At 49.9% G+C, this 18,258-nt stretch overlaps 1 protein-coding gene across 3 annotated transcripts in view; it reads right to left on the bottom strand.

The window, feature by feature from the left end:
- Adgrd1 (adhesion G protein-coupled receptor D1) overlaps positions 1-18,258 on the bottom strand; it is a 107,850-nt gene that overhangs the window by 37,734 nt on the left and 51,858 nt on the right. For all 3 annotated transcript variants that reach the window (NM_001081342.1, NM_001347486.1, XM_006504308.2), the window contains one exon: positions 4,198-4,271. In NM_001081342.1, the coding sequence (NP_001074811.1) occupies positions 4,198-4,271 (74 nt within the window). The remainder of the gene's footprint in view (positions 1-4,197; positions 4,272-18,258) is intronic.

Below are 18,258 nucleotides of genomic sequence, written 5' to 3'. Positions count from 1 at the left end.
AAGATGGCTGCAGCACAGACAAGAGCAGTTATCCCAGGCTACCATCACGGTGGAGAATGCACACGCCTCCTCTCGCTTCCCACGCCACTTCTTAAGCCTTGTTCACTCAGGCTCTCAGACTGAACCGGGGATCTCATGCACACTAAGCAAGTGCTATACCACAAAGCCACACCCTCAAGTCCCCTTACACTTTTTTTTTATTTCGGGACTAGGTCTCACTGAGTGCCTGGGCTAGCCTTGAACTCCCTCTGTAGCCCAGGCAGGCTTTGATCTTGCAATCTTCCTGTCTTATTGGCCTGTGACTTTGAGCCCAGCTTCTCCCCACTCTCGGAAATGGTTCCAGGACCCCTCATGAATACTAAACTCCAAAGAAACTTAAATATTTAAAGTGGGTCCAACAGTCACACAGAGCCCACTTACAAACTCTTACATTCATCTCCAGATGATGTATACATAATGTGGAACACAATGTGAATGGCGTGGAGACAGTTATACTGCAGAAGGAATAATGACCGGAAAGAAGTCTGCGCATGCGTAATTCTCCCCAAACCCAAACGTTTCAGGTTTGTAGCTGGTCCACTACCTACCACAAACCCCATGGGTACGGAGAGCCCCGTGTGATTGGCAGCACAAGCAGACAGAATAGCAACAGAGTTGCAGAAGACCTGTGCATAAGGGCCACTTAAGATGGCCTTGTTGACATTTATAGAATTCCCCACCACGAATGCATTGTTCCCCCAGAGCACTACATTCTGGGTTGTATAAACAACCTTAAGCACATTTCAAGAACTGGAGCTGTAGAAAGTACCTTTTCAGATCATAAAATATTTAATTGTAAATCAACAACAGCAGGAAGGTCTTTAGAAAATTCCCAGCTGTTTGGAAATTAGGCAGCTCCCTTCAAAATGAACTAAGGAGGCGGTGAGATGGCTCAGCGGGCAGAGAGGCACTTGCTGTCAAGCCGGATTGCCCCGAGTTCCATCCCTGGGACCCACATGGTGGAAGGAGAGAGCTGACTCCCCAGAGTTGTCCTCTGACCTCCAGATGCAAACTGTGGGGGTGGCTCTGAAGTTGACAGCATTGTCCCAGATCTTGGTCATGTGATTTGCACAGCTGTGCTCACTTATCAACACTAAGAGAAATATGCTATCAAACAGAATTTTCCTGAATATATAATAAGCAATAATTTGAAAAGCGGTCTGGCTGGATGCTTGTGGCAGGGCCGTCTCTGGGAACTGGGGCTGAAGAGAATTCCACGGGGCATGCATATCAATGCAGGCTGTTCCCATATCTTGGAATATCCTCTCTCTGACATGCGGACTTCACTTTCCTTTGGATGTGTACCAGCAGTGGGTCTGGTCTCCCTTCTCGAGGAACCTCCGTATTGGTTTCCACAATGGCTGTGCTAACTCACACTCCCTCTTTCTCCACACTCTGGCCAGCATTGCTGTCTGTGGTAGTTACTTTCAGCTGTCAGCTTGACACAACCCAGAGGCATCTGGGAAGAGGGGAACTCAGCTGAAGAACTGCCGCCATCAGATTAGCCTCTGGCCACACATGTGAGGCACTTCCTTAATTGCTAATTGATGTGGGCAGGTCCTTCCCACTGTGGGTGGCACCATCCCCTACTGAGGTAGGCCTGGGTGGTATATGAAAGGTAGCTGAGCAAGCCATGGGGAGAAAGCAGTGTTTGTCCATGGTCTCTGTTTCAGTCCCTACCCTTGGCTTCCCTCCATGATGGACTCTATCATGCAAGCCAAATGAATGCGTTCCTCCCCCCAACCCCGGTGATGCTCTTGCTCAGCATTTTATCAGAGCAACAGGAATTTAACCAGAATGCTGTCTTTTATCTTTTTTTTTTTTTTAAGAGTCGAATAGCTCATTTGGTAACAAGGAGTGAAAATAAGTCCCTGTGTGCATGAGTGCGTATGTGTGTGTGTGTGCGTGCACGCTTTTGTGTGTGCATGTGTGTGTGTGCAAGTATGTGTGCTTGTGAGTGTGAGTATGTATGTGCATGTGTATGAGAATGTGAGTGTGTGTGACTGTATGTGTGTGCATGCTTTTGTGTGTGTGTGTGTGTGTGTATGTGTATGTGTGTGTGTGCACATGTGTGTATAGAGGACAGAGGTCAGCCTTGGGTACCATTCCTCAGGTACCAGCCATCTTTTATTTTCTGAGTCTTTTACTAGCCTGGAGCTCACCAACTAGGCTAGACTGGCTGCCAGCCAGTCCCAGGCATCCTCCTGCCTCTGACCCCCAGAACTAGTACAACAAGCACATTTCTCCACAGGTAGCTTTTTATGTGGGTTCCAGGGAATCAAACTCAGATCCCCCTGCTTAGGAAAGGCAAATATTTAACTGACAGAGCTCTCTCTCTCTCCTGTGCCAAAAGGAAACTCATAAATCTTCTCTCTTCCCGTGGCCGACTGAACCATGGAGGTCAGAAAAGGCCAGCAACACAAGAATTCCCTCCCAGGCTTGATCTTTTGCAGAGTTGAGAAGAGGCCAGAGTTACCCGACTTGCAATTATCCTGTAGACAAGAGTCCCGACCGCTGGGCACCCAGTGTCTCAATAGCTGCTACAATCTCCTTCGCGAGTTCTTGGAATCTGTGGGAAGTTTCACTAATGTGTTCAATGCCTGCGCCCCAGCCAGCTGTTGGGAGGAGCCCCTGCATTCCAGGGCTGTGAACACAACCTCCTTCAACGCTGGTTCCTCCTTCTGGCTTTCCCAGGATTCCCTTGAACGCTCCTGACATCTCTCCATGGCAGTTTGCTCTAAATACCAACAAATTCTTCTTTGGATTTGTAATTTCTAGAGTCAGCTCTGCTTGTCGCTTGACCCTTTCCCCTTGAAGGTCATACAAAAACTCTCCTCTCCTGAAGCACGGATCTCTCCATGTTGCCTTAGGGCGTCAATGAGGTGTTTCCCCCTAACTACTGGTGACTGTGTTCTTGGCTGAAGTGAGTGAGGTGTGTTTACACCTAACTCATGCGGGCACACATTCCCTTCGGGTGACTTTCACCTGGTGAATGGCTTCACTCAGAACAGACTTGGGTCTGGCCTCTCTGCAGCCACTCCATTGTCACTCAAACCTGGCTCACCTGATCTTCCGTGAGCTCTTTCTGGCCCGCCTCTTTCCCTGCCACCTTCTCCTCAGCTCTCAGGAGTCACTGTAAACTCATTCTTGCTCAGTTTGAATTCATCACCCACTCTGATCTCAGCTTCTTGCACTGTGTTCATCAACCCCGAGATCGCCCACCCAGAAATCTCATCTTGGTTATAACAGCCGTTCATTCCTACCGCCATGGGGATCCGGCTCACTGTGATCTCATTTGCATTTATTTCCCTGAGGACTGGAATGTTGGTTTGGTTGCTTTGTTTTCTGTATCTGCCGACTATTTTTATTTCTTTTTCTCTTTCTTTTCTTTTCTTTTCTTTTCTTTTCTTTTCTTTTCTTTTCTTTCTTCCTTCCTTCCTTCCTTTCTTTCATTCTTTTCTTTTCTTTCTTTTTTTTTTTTTGGCAAATGTCAATTTAGGAACTGTCAACCCGTGACTCAATCTAGGGTATTTGGGCCTCTGGCTATTGGGTTGTTTGAGATTCTGGAAACTGTTTCTAGACATTAACTCCAATGCTTAAACATCAAATAGAGAGATGCTTTTATTACATTTATTTATTTGGGAACAGTGTATGAGTGCATGCTAGAGTGTACAGTGGTGGTCAGACGAGTTTCTTCTTTCCTCCCACCGTGTGAGGATCAAAGATGTGTTATGAGACTTGGCGGCAGACACCCTTACCCGCTAAGCCATCTCGTTGGCCCCAACAGTAAGATTTTGATAGGCAAGCTTCTAAATGTTGTTTCTCAAAGTCCCAACTCCTAGCCCTCCCTCAAGCCCTTCACGATAGAAAGCAGAGGGAGAGTATTCCTGTGTGGCCTCAGGATACCCTGGATGAACCGAGTCTAAGGATTTTAAAAGATTTTTAAATCCACACAACCTCCAGTCATACCCAATCGGGTCTTGCCTCACGCATGGTCATGCAAACACGTTGGCTTCATAAGCAGGTGACTAACACCCTGCCTTGTGTGATGTGAGCCTGGCCTGGGGTGGACACGGTAAATCATTGGACATCTTGCTGTCTTCCCGTCTTCTCCTACTCCTGCTTTTGTACAGCTGGTAGCCCCAACATGGACAGTACCTGAAGTTAAGGAAGGCGCAATACAGGAAGAGACGGTTGCTCTCATTGGTGGCATCGCTGTACTGCTTTTGAGTCTGAAATGAAAGGAAATGGAATTACATCCCTATCACAGCAGGAAAAGCCAAGCACAGGTCCTGGAGTGGGAACAGCGGTCTCGCCCCAGCCCCGCCCCAGCCCCGCCCCTGCCCCGTCCTCACCCCCCAGCCCGTACTGCCCAGGGGCTGAGACCAGGGCTCAACCGGCAAAAGCACTTGCCGGACCTGGCGATCTGAGTTCAATCCCTAAACTCAAATCAAAAAACCAGATGGGGTGGTGCACATCTGTAATCCCAAGGCCCCTATGGCAAGATGCGTGCAGAGGACTCTTGGAGGATGGTGTGAGCCAGCTAGCCTGGGTGTGCTGTATAGATCCAAAATAAGAGAGGACCTGCTGTGACAAGGTAGAAGGCAAGAACTAACCCCTGACCTTCACACGCATGCCATGGCACACACACGCCTGCATCAATGCCCACAAATTTTAAAGAGGTTTTGTTTGTTTGTTTGTTTGTTTGTTTGTTTTCGAGACAGAGTTTCTCTGTGTAGTCCTGGCTGTCCTGTAACTCACTCTGTAGACCAGACTGGCCTCGAACTCAGAAATCCGCCTGCCTCTGCCTCCCAACTGCTGGAATTAAAGGTGTGCGCCACCATGTCCGGCTTTAAAGAGTTTTTAACTAATGAATTTCTAAAAGATGTTTAAATTTTAAAGTGAGTGTGTGTGTCTGTGTCATATACATGCATGGGAGTGCAATGCCTGTGGCGGTCAGAAGGGGGCGCTAGATCCCCTGGAGCTAACTCTAGGAGGCTGTGAGCTACCTGAAATGGGTGCTAAAACCTAACTTGGGCCTGCTGCAGGAACAGCACACTAAACCGTTGAGCCATCCCTCCAGCTCCATTTTTTTTTTAAATCGTCAAAGACCCCGCTCACATGCTGAACATCCAGGGTACCTGGGACAAAGCTGGAGAAGCCAAGTGACCAGCATGAGCTAATTCTAAGCCACACCTCTCCAGGGCTTCCCAAGAGCAGTACCTGCAGACTCCCAGGTCTCTTATCAGCTCATAAACAGCCTGCATGGATGAGTGAGGCAATCTCATGCTGCTTTTGAGTTTCCAAATAGAAAGAAGGAAGAACTCTGTGGAGAGGCATGGGAAACTGGACTTTGAACCACTTGCCTCAGAATGGAACAAAAAGGGTTTCAGATCATCCCTCTACCCAGGTACCACACAGCTACAAGGCACTCGGGGAAGGTCTAACACCGGACTCTATGCCTGGAGCCACACACACTTGGCATTAAGCAGCAGCTGTTTACCCAGTGATGGAGATGTAGGGGGAGGCGGAGCATGCTCGGGAGCCGGGAGGGGAGGAGGGAGGGGAGGTGACACTGAGCTGGAAGTTAGGAGGGACAACCCTGGGGACAGCTAGGCCAGGTGCATCTCTACTGGAACAGGAGCCCTGTGTTGGATGTCTCCTCTGGTGCCAAATTGCACAGAAATGTCTAAGAGATCCATCTCCGTCCTACCCACGACCTTTAGAAGTATTTAAAGCAAGCAGGTGACCAAAGAAATTCAGCCCCAGCCCGCCATGCCACAAGAGACATGGGTTCTAGGGAGGTCAGAATATCGTCTTTTCCTGGGTGGCTTACTTCTGCCCCTTCCACCCCCTGAGACCAGAGTTAAATCATCCTTCAAAGAAGTGCAGCTGGCCAGTGTGAAAAAAAAAAAGGGGGCTGAGTGTGTGTGGTCTGTAAGGGATGGGTAGACTGGATGTCTTGGGTCTGGAGCCAAGATCACAGGCTCTACCAGGAATTCCCTGCCCAGCTCGTCCTCCGGCTCTGTCCCAGGCTCAGCTCTTTGGCTGGGACAATAGAATTTGAGAAAAAAAAAAAAAAAAAAAAAAAAAAAAAGGCCTTGAAGTTTCCAGAGAGATTTTAACATTTGGGAATGCGGCTGTGCCAATGAAAAGGTGAGTCACCTCCCACAGCCCACGTCCCACTTGCCGTGGACCGTGGGAGGCCAACAGTGCATCCAGCGCCCAGTTTTCTGGGCTGGAGAGAAAATCCATTTCCAAAGGTCAGCAGGGTGCTGGGTATCCGGAAGGGCCTGGCAGGGTCTCTAGGAAGGTAGTAGCAGAGAAACCCCAGTACCATCCCACGCAAGCCTGATTATTCCCCAGACACCTGCTGTGATGTCCAGAGCTTCTGGGACTGCAGAATAGCTGCCGTGATTCCTCGGGCTCCCTCCACCTCTGGAATGTGCTTCCAGATGGAATTAACCAGCCAATTACTCGGCACCTGCTGTTTATAGCCAAGTGTAGGCTTCTGAACATGAAAGGGGACGGGGATACATCTGAGAAGGTCCCTTGACACTCCCTTGTTCAGATACGTGTTTGCTTTGTGTCTTAAAGTGTGCCTTCACTGATAAAGGAATTGAGAGACACTTCCTCATCACTGTCCCCAAGCAAAAGGCAGATGGCATCATGGTTCTTAATTCTGACCCTCAGCAAGGCAGCATCACCAACCAAAACAAGCCACATCCCCCCCAGCATAGAGCCAGACACAGGCAGAGCCTGGCCGGGGCCCCAAGCCACCTTTGTTGCTTCTTTACCTCCTACCAGCCTCTTCCCAGTAGCCTAGGCCTAACTCGGGATGGTGAAGGGTCCCACAAGACAGAGGCCTGATGTTCTCTGGTTTCAGAGAATCTTCAGATAGCCCCGGAAAACCCTAGCGTGGAAAACCAGTAGACCCTCTGGGACAGCATCAGGAAGGAACAGTTGGGTCAATTCCCATCATAGCCACTGGGGTGGGCCATCCTAAGGATAGAATGGATAGGCCAACCTGCCTGCACCATGATTTTCCAAACTCACCATCTTTGTGTTTGCAGCCTGGCTTTTGGATCTCTTGTCCTGCCAGTTCCAGCCAGAGGAGTAGGAAGAGTCCCCCTCCCCCAAGGAGCCAAGGACCCCATAGACCATGCACTCTGGGACATCACTTCTGTCCAGCCTCGGTGCACATATGACCCCATATACTTTGAGCTGGCATTCATTTCTCCTTGGCAACACATTACAGGTGGGCCTCAGTCCTACAGAAGGGCCACCTTCACCTCATGACACACATCTTTTCAGATGCAGCTTCCCATGGCTCTAACACATCATCACTGCCATGGGGCCACCGCCACAGGCAAGGCACAAGGCTTGGAGAGACACACCACCACCCATCTGTGGTCCAGAGATCCTAAAAGTACTGTCTATATAATGAAGAATTCAGGTTTCAATTTTTCCTGGGCAGTGTGGGCCTTTGGGCTCTAGAGACAGACTCATTCCTTCAGCATGAGCAAAATTCTAAATCATGTCCATCCAGGGCTTCCCAAGAGCAGTACCTGCAGCCTTCCAGGTCTCTTATCAGCTCATAAACAGCCTGCATGGATGAGTGAGGCAATCTCATACTGCTTTTGAGTTTCCAAAAAAGAATCAGGGGGAGGAAGAAGAGGAAGAAGAAGAGGAGGAGGAGGAAGAGGAAGAGGAGGAGGAAGAGGAAGAGGAGGAGGAAGAGGAAGAGGAGGAACAGCAGCTCTGGAGAGGCATAGGAACCTGGACTTTGAACCACTGCCTCAGAATAGAACAGAAAGGGTTTCAGATCATCTCTCTGCCCAGGTACCACACAGCTACAAGGCACTTGGGAAAAGTCTAACACCGGAACCCAGAGTAATCTATGCCTGGAGCCCCACACACTTGGTATTAAGCAGCTGCTGTTTACCCAGTGATGGAGATGTGGGGGAGGCAGAGCTCATGAATGCTGGGGGGGGGGTTGGGGGGGAGGTTGAGATGACACTGAGCTGGAAGTTTGGAGGGACAACCCTGGTGACAGCTGGGCTAGGTGAGGATGTGTCTCTAATGGACCAGGAGCCCTGTTCTTGAACTCCCCTCTGGACCCAAACTGACCTTCCACTGTCCTGAACAGGCCAGACCTGCAGTCTGGTCTGGGACACAGGACGGGTGGGGGGTCCTGCCACTGGTAGAGACATCTGAAGAAGCCTCTGGTGACAGGAAGCAGTCTTTACCCCATCTCTCTTAGACCTGCCTCCTTCCATATGCACCCCTCCCCATTTTACGACGGCCCCACCTCCTTTCATACTGACCACGCCCCTTCTCAGTGATCTACAGTAGAGGGACCTGAAGACCAGTCTATGCGGATGCTTCCTGTGGCCATGCACACTCAACCGCAGCTGAGTATAGCTACAACACAGCTACCCTGGTCCAGCAGCTCAGGCCACTACCCACTGGCCTCCACAGCCACTCTTGCTCTTGCCACCCATCCTCTTCCTTTCTCATTATAGCACAAAGCCAGGCCTATCATACACCTTAGACCCTCATGAGAAAGACAGAACATCGATGCCCGAGGGAGAAAGGACACCCTCCCTTTACAGCAGCGCCCTCTGCTTTAGCTGAGCCTACCCTGTCCACCTGTCCCATCGACCTATCTGTTCATCCACCCATCCACCAACCTTCCCTACCTGCCCATCTGCCCACCCATTCTCCTCCTCATCAACAGTCCCTCCCAGTCCCCATCTACCCACCTCCTACCACCCCCGTGTGACCATCCACCCGCCTGTCCATCTAACCCCTTCCACTCATTTGCTTGTCTATCCATCCATCTACCCATCTCACCTGTTCACGCTCCCACTACCTCATTCCCCATCCCTCACCTGCTCATCCGTCTACCTATCCTCCACACAGCATACACACACACACACACACACACACATACACACACACACACACAGCATACACACACACACCACAACATACACACACACACACACAGCATACACACACACACACACACACACCACAACATACACACACACACACACAGCATACACACACACACACACACACACACACAGCATACACACACACACACACACAGCATACACACACACACACACAGCATACACACACACACCACAACATACACACACACACACACACACACAAAAACAACATACACACACACACACAGCATACACACACACACACACACACCCTCCAAGCTTGCCCACCCTGGTGCAACTGCCTGGGAGGCCTGACCCTTCTGACCCTCCTTCAGAACTCATCCTCATGGAAGCCCCAAGCTCCCCAGGGGTGCCATCCACTGTTGTATTTCCCTCCCTTTTTTTTTTCTACACACTCTTGTGTCCCCTAGATCCCACTCTCCTTTCCCAAGGTTTCAAAGCCCCAGAGCAGGCCCCACTCTCACAGCCACCCTGTTCTATAGTGGGTTGGCCTGATGCTGCTTGGATTCAAATGATAATTTGGGGCCCCAAAAAACTGGTTGCCCCAGAGGCAAGAGAGTCCCCATGTAGATGCAGGCAAAGTGGCCCTGTCCCCAGTTAATTGTGATTGATAAACAAAGATGCAGACAGCCAAAAGCTGGGCAGAAGAGACTAAGGTCTCACCTCTGTTTCAATTAGGGGGTGCAAATGATAAGGGGTTCACATGTACTGGGTAACCCTGGGCACTACACCTGCCTCATTTGCTCCAGAAAGCAAATATTCAATTTCAGTCCCTAGCCTTGCCCTCTATGCAGGATAGACCAATGTCACCAGAGGCCTTGTTCCTCTCAGGAGGAGAGGTGGCCCTGGGCTGTCAGATAAGAGTAGGCACCCAACAATGTGACAGACGAGGCTGGGAGGCTGGAGGAATCCCAATATCAGCACCTGTGGGTGATACCCAGCACTGTGGGTGGTTTTTCCGTTGTGACAGTGAAGCCAGGTCATCTACCTGGAACCACTGGCAAAGACTAGGTGGCATATCTCTGCATCTGCCTGAGTTCTAAAAGCTAGGACAGAAACCAGAGTGTGCGGCACGGCAGAGTGATGGAATCTCCATCACTCGGCTTCAGGATGACTTGTGGCTCTGGTGACCCCAGTGCCTGCTGCAGGAAGGAGTCTGGGAAAAAGAGAAAGCACCTAAGCAGAGACACACTCCACTGACACCAAGTAATCTTAAAAAACTCCAATGCATGTGGGGCTGGGGAGATGGCTCAGCAGGTAAAGTTGCTTGCTGCTCAGCCTGACAATTTGAGTTCCATCCCTGGGACCCACTTGGTGGAAACAAAGAAACAACTCCCGAAAGTTGTTTCTTTGTTTCTGCACTCCACAGGTGAGCCAGGACACAGAAATCCCCCCCCCCCCCATAGATAAATAAAACGAGGATCCATTTTGCAAAGAAGCCAGATAAACAAAGAACACACCAGATCCTTGACAGCACTCGGCTCCCCTCTGCAGTGATTTCTGTGTGAATAAATCTCCCAGAGACCAGTTTGCTTTTGTAGAGACGGTGAAAATAATTAGCCAAGGAAACAGATCTCGGGTACATTGTAATTCCCGCCACGTAACCCTCTGTGTGCATTAGACATCTGTAAAGCTAGACCCAGACCTAGGGAAGTGGGCGGATTTTTCTCCTTTTGTTTTGACCCCCATTAGCATCGTTACAATATAGCTTCTCTGGGACTTAACAATAGCGCTGTCTTAGCTTCTGTCTCTTGCAGTTTCTCTATTGTCCAGTCTTAGAACAAGTAAGTGAGCCTCCTCTGCAGGACTGGTGACTTGCCCCTGAGCCATCATCTAGGCACAGCAAGGAGACTTTGGCTTGGTGGGGAAGCCGTGGGGGCTTCAGCCTAGGAGGAGTGTGGAGAAACAGGGCACAGCTGGAGCTCTACCACAGAGACTCCGGCTGCTGCGTTCCAGCTCAGTGCGGTGAGTCTCCCAGGCCCAATGAACTCTAAGCCTTGGGCCTGATACCTGCCCCCGCCCAAAACTGACTAGGTATCAGGAATAGGGTGTTTCCCCTGCAGTGGCAGCTCCTACTGTGTGCTGCATGCCACACCTACACACAGGAACGAATGTACAGATCCGGCCTCAAAGAAACATCAATGACTCAAGGAGGACATAGGTGTCCTGAGGGAGGGACTTGGAGGGCAAGCCTCACCAGCTCCTTCGGGAGTGATGAGAGTTTCAGGAACCTGGAGAGCAGAAGGAACCTCAGGTGTCAAAGCACCTAGGCGAGAAAGGTGGGGTGGGGGTGGGGACCGGATGGGAGCCATCCATGCTGTGTGTGGGCCCTGGGAAGGCTTGTCCTCACCCCACCAGGGTATTAGGGAAGCTGGGGAGGGTTCACAGCAGATAGAGAGGCAACTGAATCTACCTCTTGCAGAACCTTGGTCTAGCCTGGGAGGGAGGATCACAAGACTATTGTAGCTTCTCAAGGTCAAAGAGGAGGCTCCGGAACAAACAGGCAAAGAACACCTCCGTGCTTAGTCTGGGTGGGGGCCGGAAGTGGAAACATAGGGGTCCAGGAACAGTTTAGTGTTGTCAAGGCCAGATAGTGAAGCAAGAGGCTCAGGTAAAAAAAAAAAATCACTGTTCTCGGAGCTCAGGTGGCATGTCTGGGCTCACCCTGACCCGTTGTGTGCCCATGTGACTCAGGGTCAGAGAGCTGTGTGCAAAGTCTTCTTTCATTCATTTATTCAGTCGGCATACTGGTAGAGCCCTAGAGGTTGTATTCTTCCTCTTTTGTCCTTCTCCCCTCCAGGACCCCATCCTTACCTGGCTCTTTTTTTTTTTTTTAAAGATTTATTTATTGGTTATATGTAAGTACACTGTAGCTGTCTTCATACACTCCAGAAGAGGGAGTCAGATCTTGTTACGGATGGTTGTGAGCCACCATGTGGTTGCTGGGATTTGAACTCCTGACCTTCGGAAGAGCAGTCGGGTGCTCTTACCCACTGAGCCATCTCACCAGCCCCTCTTTTTTTTTTTAAACCAGAGAAGACAGATAGGGAATAAAGGTAGCAGGGATGATAGGGTGTGGCTGTGCTGTATGGCTGGCTCTTGGAGGATGATTGGGCTGTGGGACAGAATCTGGGATGGTGGTAACCATGCAGGTGCCTGTAGGAGAACATCCCATTGGTGGAGGAAGAATGTAAGCCTAGGTCCTGACTCGGGTGGGGAAGAGCCAGGAGGAGGTTGTGGTGGCTTGAGGCTGGGAGTGTAGAGGACACAGGGAAAGGTTTTAAGCAGATGGGTGACTATTTTAAAGCACTTTGAAGATTTATTAATTTCTTATTTTTTTATATGCGTGAACGGTTTAGCTTGCAGTGTCTACAGAGGCCAGAAGACAGCGACAGAGCCCCCTGGAACTGAATGACTGGTACATGCCGTGCAGATACTGGGAACTGAACCCTGGTCCTCTGCAAGAGCAACCCATGTTCTCAGTCACTGAGCTGTCTCTCTAGCCACATTTTGAATAGTCCTCTGGGCACTAAGTTACAAGAAGGGGCAAGACTGAAAGAGGGGGCAGCTAGGAGGCTGTGGCTATCTTATCCCGGTGATAGTAAGGCCAAGGTCAGACTGGAAGATGGGAGCATGGGACTCAGATGCAGATGAAGTTGAGCCTTTCTCTCTTATGCAGCAGAGAATTGGCAGAGGGTAAGGTTGTCCCACTTGGGAGGCATAGCAAGCCACATACACCGATGCCCAGGCACACCCTGGGTTGGTCTTCCTACCTCACACAGCAGCCTTGGAAATGGGCCCAGGAAAGTTGCTATTGAATGGCTCTGGCTGGACTCTCCCTGTTCACAGTCCCAGAGACCACTGTGTTTCCCTGTGTCCCCCACTCCTCCGAGGTTCATCTCTGTTATTACCTGTCAACTCTAGCAGAAGTGTGTTCTTCTGCACCATGGGAGCTGCCTGTCCAGACACCCATCAGTGTTGAGAAGTCAGTAAGTCCTGACAACTGAGGACCAATCCCACACTGAACCTCACCATACCCTCCATCCATATAAAAGCAGGAAGCCAAGTATGCACAAGTCTACCAAGTGCATTCTAGGGCACACTCAAGCCACCCAAGTTTAAAAAAAAAAAGCAGCCCATGTAGTAATGGCTTGCCCACAAGAGACCCCAGGCAGGCCTCTGTGTAGCACTCTGACCCTACAGGGGCTTGGGGACCTATGCTGGTGACGTCTTGGTTTAACAGAGGTGAACACTGGGCAGATATACTAAGAAACTTTAGTGAATTCATGGCCTCTTCACTGGAGCAAGCGTTGGGGGAAGCCCTGACAGTATAAACCATGTCTTAGCCTTCTCTGTGCTGGCTACTGTCCCTAGACAGTGTGCTCAGCCTGTGTCACTACAACTCTTGCAAACACACGCAAGGGGCTGTTTTGAGTTCCCAGTTTTCTGTGTTCCTCCACACTAACGGGCGAGTACCCACTGCTTTGGACCTCTCTTGAGGTTCCAGATGGCAACAGCAAAGAATGCATGGCGACGAAACAAATCTGTTCACCTCATGGCCAGAAATCAAAAGAGGGAGAGAGGAGGAGAACAGAGTCCCATTATCCCCTTCAGAGACAATGCTCCCAGTGACCTAAAGAACCTAGTCCCACCATCATCTACTGTCTGCCCAACATGCAGGGGAGGAAACCAACAATGGCTCCTGAGAGCAAAAGAGTCACACGATAGCCAAGTGCCATGTAAACTCCCTTTTTGGAGACCACAAGCCACCGCAAATGAGAAAGGGTCCTGCAGAGACCCACAGAGCTGCCTTCTCTATATGGAAGCTGGGAGGTATGCACAGGAACACCAGAGTGAGCTACAAAACCCACCCGCATGTAGAATTTCCAAAGTTGGTGTCGGAACACATCATCTGGCACACATGGAGAACCTGGAAGAACACCTACTGCCTGTGGAGGGTGAAGCTGTGGATTTCTCTGCAAAGTTGCACCAGGGGTCCCCAAGCCTGGCTGGCAATGGAGGGTTTGCTCCTACCACGTGGGGGCTTCGGTAGGGCCCCGGGTATCTGTTTGTCCTCCAGGGTAAAGACAGGCTCGTGTCTGAGTCTGCAGGGAGCTTCAAAGGGCACCCTGTGGGGAGGATTCCCTATCTGTGAGTCACTATTGCCAGAGTCCAAACATTGGGAGACACTCAGGCCACTCACAGGTGCTTGGTGGCATTTCACAGGGGTGTCTGGTTAGCTGCCTGGTTCCATACAGGCGGGGCTGGAAGTAGAAAAGGGTAACTGTGCCTTCTGAGGCAGACCAAGGGTTGCCCCGCTGTGCAGTCCCCAGAGTTGGTTCCTAGAAGGAAGCTAAATGGTTTTTCCTCCTTCAGTTATTGACCAGTGCCCCTCAGTGCCCTGATACATAGTAAGGGAAACCCCATGGTGCCCTTCTTTATTGGGCATGGGAGTGGCACCCATGACACTCCTGTGACACTTGGAGTATCTTGTGACCAAGAGAAGAAAGGTTTGAACACACACACACACACACACACACACACACACACACACACACACAATCTCAGCCACCAAATGGATGAAGAAGGAAGAAGACTCTTACAGCCCGCACAGTCCTATTCTCTAATAAAGATGACGACTGTCTGCCTATGGGGCCTGCACCCCAGTCCTGAGAAGGAGGTAGGGGCTGTCTCCATGTGGCAAAGGCTCTGTGCCAACAATGCCCTTCAAGCAAAGGTCACTTGAGTGGTCCAAAGTCATCATGCAGTCCTTGCGAGAGGGAGGTAGCAGGGTCGGAACTGGAGAGGGGAGCATCGGAGAGACAGCAAGGGAATGGCCGGTCCATGGATGGTTTGAAGGAAGCTCTCATTAGAGCTATGGGTGTCTGCAGAAGCTAGGAAGGCAAGAAAGGAGCTGTCCTTGGGGGCCTCCGACACCTGGAGTTTAGCACAAGGAGACTGACTGTCTTTGCCCACCAGGCCTCCAGGGTTCTCAGATTATACAGCAATGTTGTTCCAAGCCACTAGGTTTATGCGGATTTGTCACAGCGGTCGTAGGGAGCTGGGATGCCTTTCTAGAGGAAACGGTTGACAGCTTTGACAATATAGAACGCTTTAACTTGCACAGGCAAAAAGTGTCAAAGGAAAAAAAAAACCCGCAACAATGGTCCATTGCAACAGGCAACGAACTATCTGTAAGATGAGGAGGGCTCTTAGAAGTCAGTAATGAGGCACACAACACATACCCTGCCCCCCCCCCAAAAAACAAACAAGACAAAAGTGCATGATCTGAAAGAAAAATGCAGATGGCGGAGCCACTCAGGGAAGTGCGCTCCGCAAATCAAAGGGACTCAAACAGAAACAAGCAGATGTAAGTTTTTTTGCTCATCAGAGTCTGGAGCTAAGTGGGAAGCAGGCTAACGAGCCCGGGTGGTGACAGCGCTGATCTTAGGATCTGTCTGAAGGCACCATCCGCAGTGAACATCAGTGGTTAAAATGTAGATTCTGCCATCTACAGCCCAGGCGAAACGTGAGGGGTAGCGCGGCTTTAGCATAAAGCCACTGAAGTTAGGGAGGTGCAAGCAGCCAGTTTGATGGATGGGAAAGGCAGCAAGGATGGCAGCCTAAGGCGGAGGTTTAGCTTGCCAACAGGTGGAGTCCCATAATTGGGCACGCATGTAGGGGAAATCGATCTTGGCCCTGCCTCATCACACACAGACACAATTAGACAACAACTGCAGAACTTAATGGAAGTGAGCTCTGAAGGCTTCAAACAGTCCCGGAGTTTCTCTGTGACCTCCAGTCAGATGAGATTTCTTGACCGGGACACCAGAGGGCACGAAGCTCGAGGCAGGAGCTTGATAAATGGGCTTGCATGAAAATTTAAAGCCAGCCACTCATCAACAGACACCCTGAGAGCAAAAAGGCCAGCCGCGGCGGAAGGAGTTGGCGATACAGATGCCTCGCATCCGAGAAGGGCCCGAGAACTGAAAATCGATACGAAACAAAAGCAGTGACTGGATAGGGAGATGGGATGGATTCTTTATAAATACAAAAGAGTATGAGGATGCTCGGTAGACACATAAAGAGGTCACCAGTGTCATGGAGGAAAAAAAAATAAATGGAAACCAGAACGAAGCAACACAAGCCCTGTGGGTGTCCAGCCTGGAGAAGACTGACAATCCCCAACATGATTGGCAGGTTCACATGCTCGTTGGGGTGTGCGATGGTTGGGAGAAAAGGAATCAGTCATTGGTGCTGTTTATCAATGACATACACAGACACGTCTGCCTCCAGGACCAGTAACTACACTCCCAGGCTCACACCCAACAGGAGTGAGCACACACGTCAGGTAGGTCTGGAATGTTCTAGCATGTTCCCTGACACAGCCCACACTGGGATGGGACTGTGTGGGGGGTGGGCACTCAGACACTGGCTGAGTTCTGCTGCTTGGCTTGGGGTGATCTCACGGGCATGTCTGTGTACCCTGTTTGGGGAATGTGACACTCATACAGAGAGGTGGCTTCCTGGGAGGGTGTTCCCTGCCCTGACACATGCTCTTCAAATTGCTGTGAGGGAGTGTGCTCTGAATTATCCTAACCCTCACCCAAGCACAGGAGTCTGCCGTCTCCTTCTGAGCATCCTTGGCTTAAAAAATCAGAAGCAAATTAGAAATGACAAAAATCCACGGCCATTTAACCAAGCAATCCTATTTCTAAGATGTTACCACGGAGCGAGACCTGACTGTGCACGTGGCAGTTCATCATAGCATTGTCTGTACGGCTTAAGACTGGGGAAAGCCAGACGCAACAGTGCGAGGCAGGGCGTGGGCTCTGATGCAGCTGTGGAAATGGCCAGGGAGTTTATGGCAATTGGCCTGGACATTCAGACAGATTGGACCAAAAAACTGGGAAAGGCAGCATGGCTGGCCTCGCCACATTGACACAAGTCTGTGTATTTGCCCTGATCTCCACAGAGGCTGGCTGGGAACCCATCAGAGCTCAATATTGATTGTAGATGGAATTTCTAAAAAGTTTTTATTGATGCTTTGTGAGTTTTAAACCACGTACCCCAATCCAACTCATCTCCCTGTCTCTTTGCATCTGCTGTCTGCCCTTGCAACCTCCCTACCCAAAGAAAATTTTTAAAAAGACAAAGCAAAGCATAGATAGACAACATGACATATTGCAATTTTCATTTGTAGATTTAAAAAAGTGGGGTGGGCTGGAGAGATGGCTCAGCGGTTAAGAGCACTGACTGCTCTTCCAGAGGTCCTGAGTTCAATCCCCAGCAACCACATGGTGGCTCACAACCATCTATAATGGGATCTGATGCCCTCTTCTGGTGTATCTGAAGACAGCTACAGTGAACTCATACACATAAAATGAATAAATAAATCTCTTTTTAATAAAAAAAAGTATATATATATATATATTCACAGCACAGCACAGTTTGCAGAGAGAGGCTGCCAGGTACTCCAGAGTACCACAGCAAAGGAAGAAAATGTTTTGTTAACATTACAAGACTTTTCTTCTCATGGGGCCAACAAGATGGCTTAGTGGGGAAAGGTGCTTGCCCTAAAACTTGTTGACCTAAGTTTGAGACTCACATGGTAGAAGGAGAGACCTGACTCCCAGAAGTTACCCTTTGACCTCTTTACACATGCTAAAACACATACACACAAATAAATAAAGTAAACTTAATTAATTAAATAAATAAATAATTAATTTAAAAAGACCCTTTTCTCATTCACAGCAGACCATAGCAAAAGAATAGCTGTAAACCACTGGCTTTTAGATGCTATCCTTTAAAGGAATAGAAAAGTGTTGGCGCTTAAAGATCTACAGTGGAAAACAACCCAAGCATACCCCAGGCAATAAGGGATAGGATGCCCACACAATGGAATATTGGATAGCAATGGCAACAATGTAGCTGTTACTACTACAACAGATGGGATTCTCAACTGGGAATCTGCCCCAGCATTCCTGGCGATGTCTGGAAATGTATTGGGTTGTCCCAGCTGGGAACTCCGCTCCAGAAGTTCAGTGAACCGAGGCTACAGATGTGGCGGGATGCCCTACACAGCCTACCAACAGTGTCCACAAGCCCACATCGTTCGTGACAGCATCTTGCTGAGTCAAGAGGCCACAGCTGTTTCTGCAGAGAGGTCAGTTGCTATGGAAACATCCAGCATCTGGATCCCACGCCTGAGTGTGCCATGCAGACCTATCTCCCA

This window comes from Mus musculus, chromosome 5, assembly GCF_000001635.26.
Source record: "Mus musculus strain C57BL/6J chromosome 5, GRCm38.p6 C57BL/6J".
In the NCBI taxonomy this organism is placed as follows: domain Eukaryota; kingdom Metazoa; phylum Chordata; class Mammalia; order Rodentia; family Muridae; genus Mus; species Mus musculus.
This window is presented reverse-complemented; position numbering and strand designations above follow the sequence as displayed.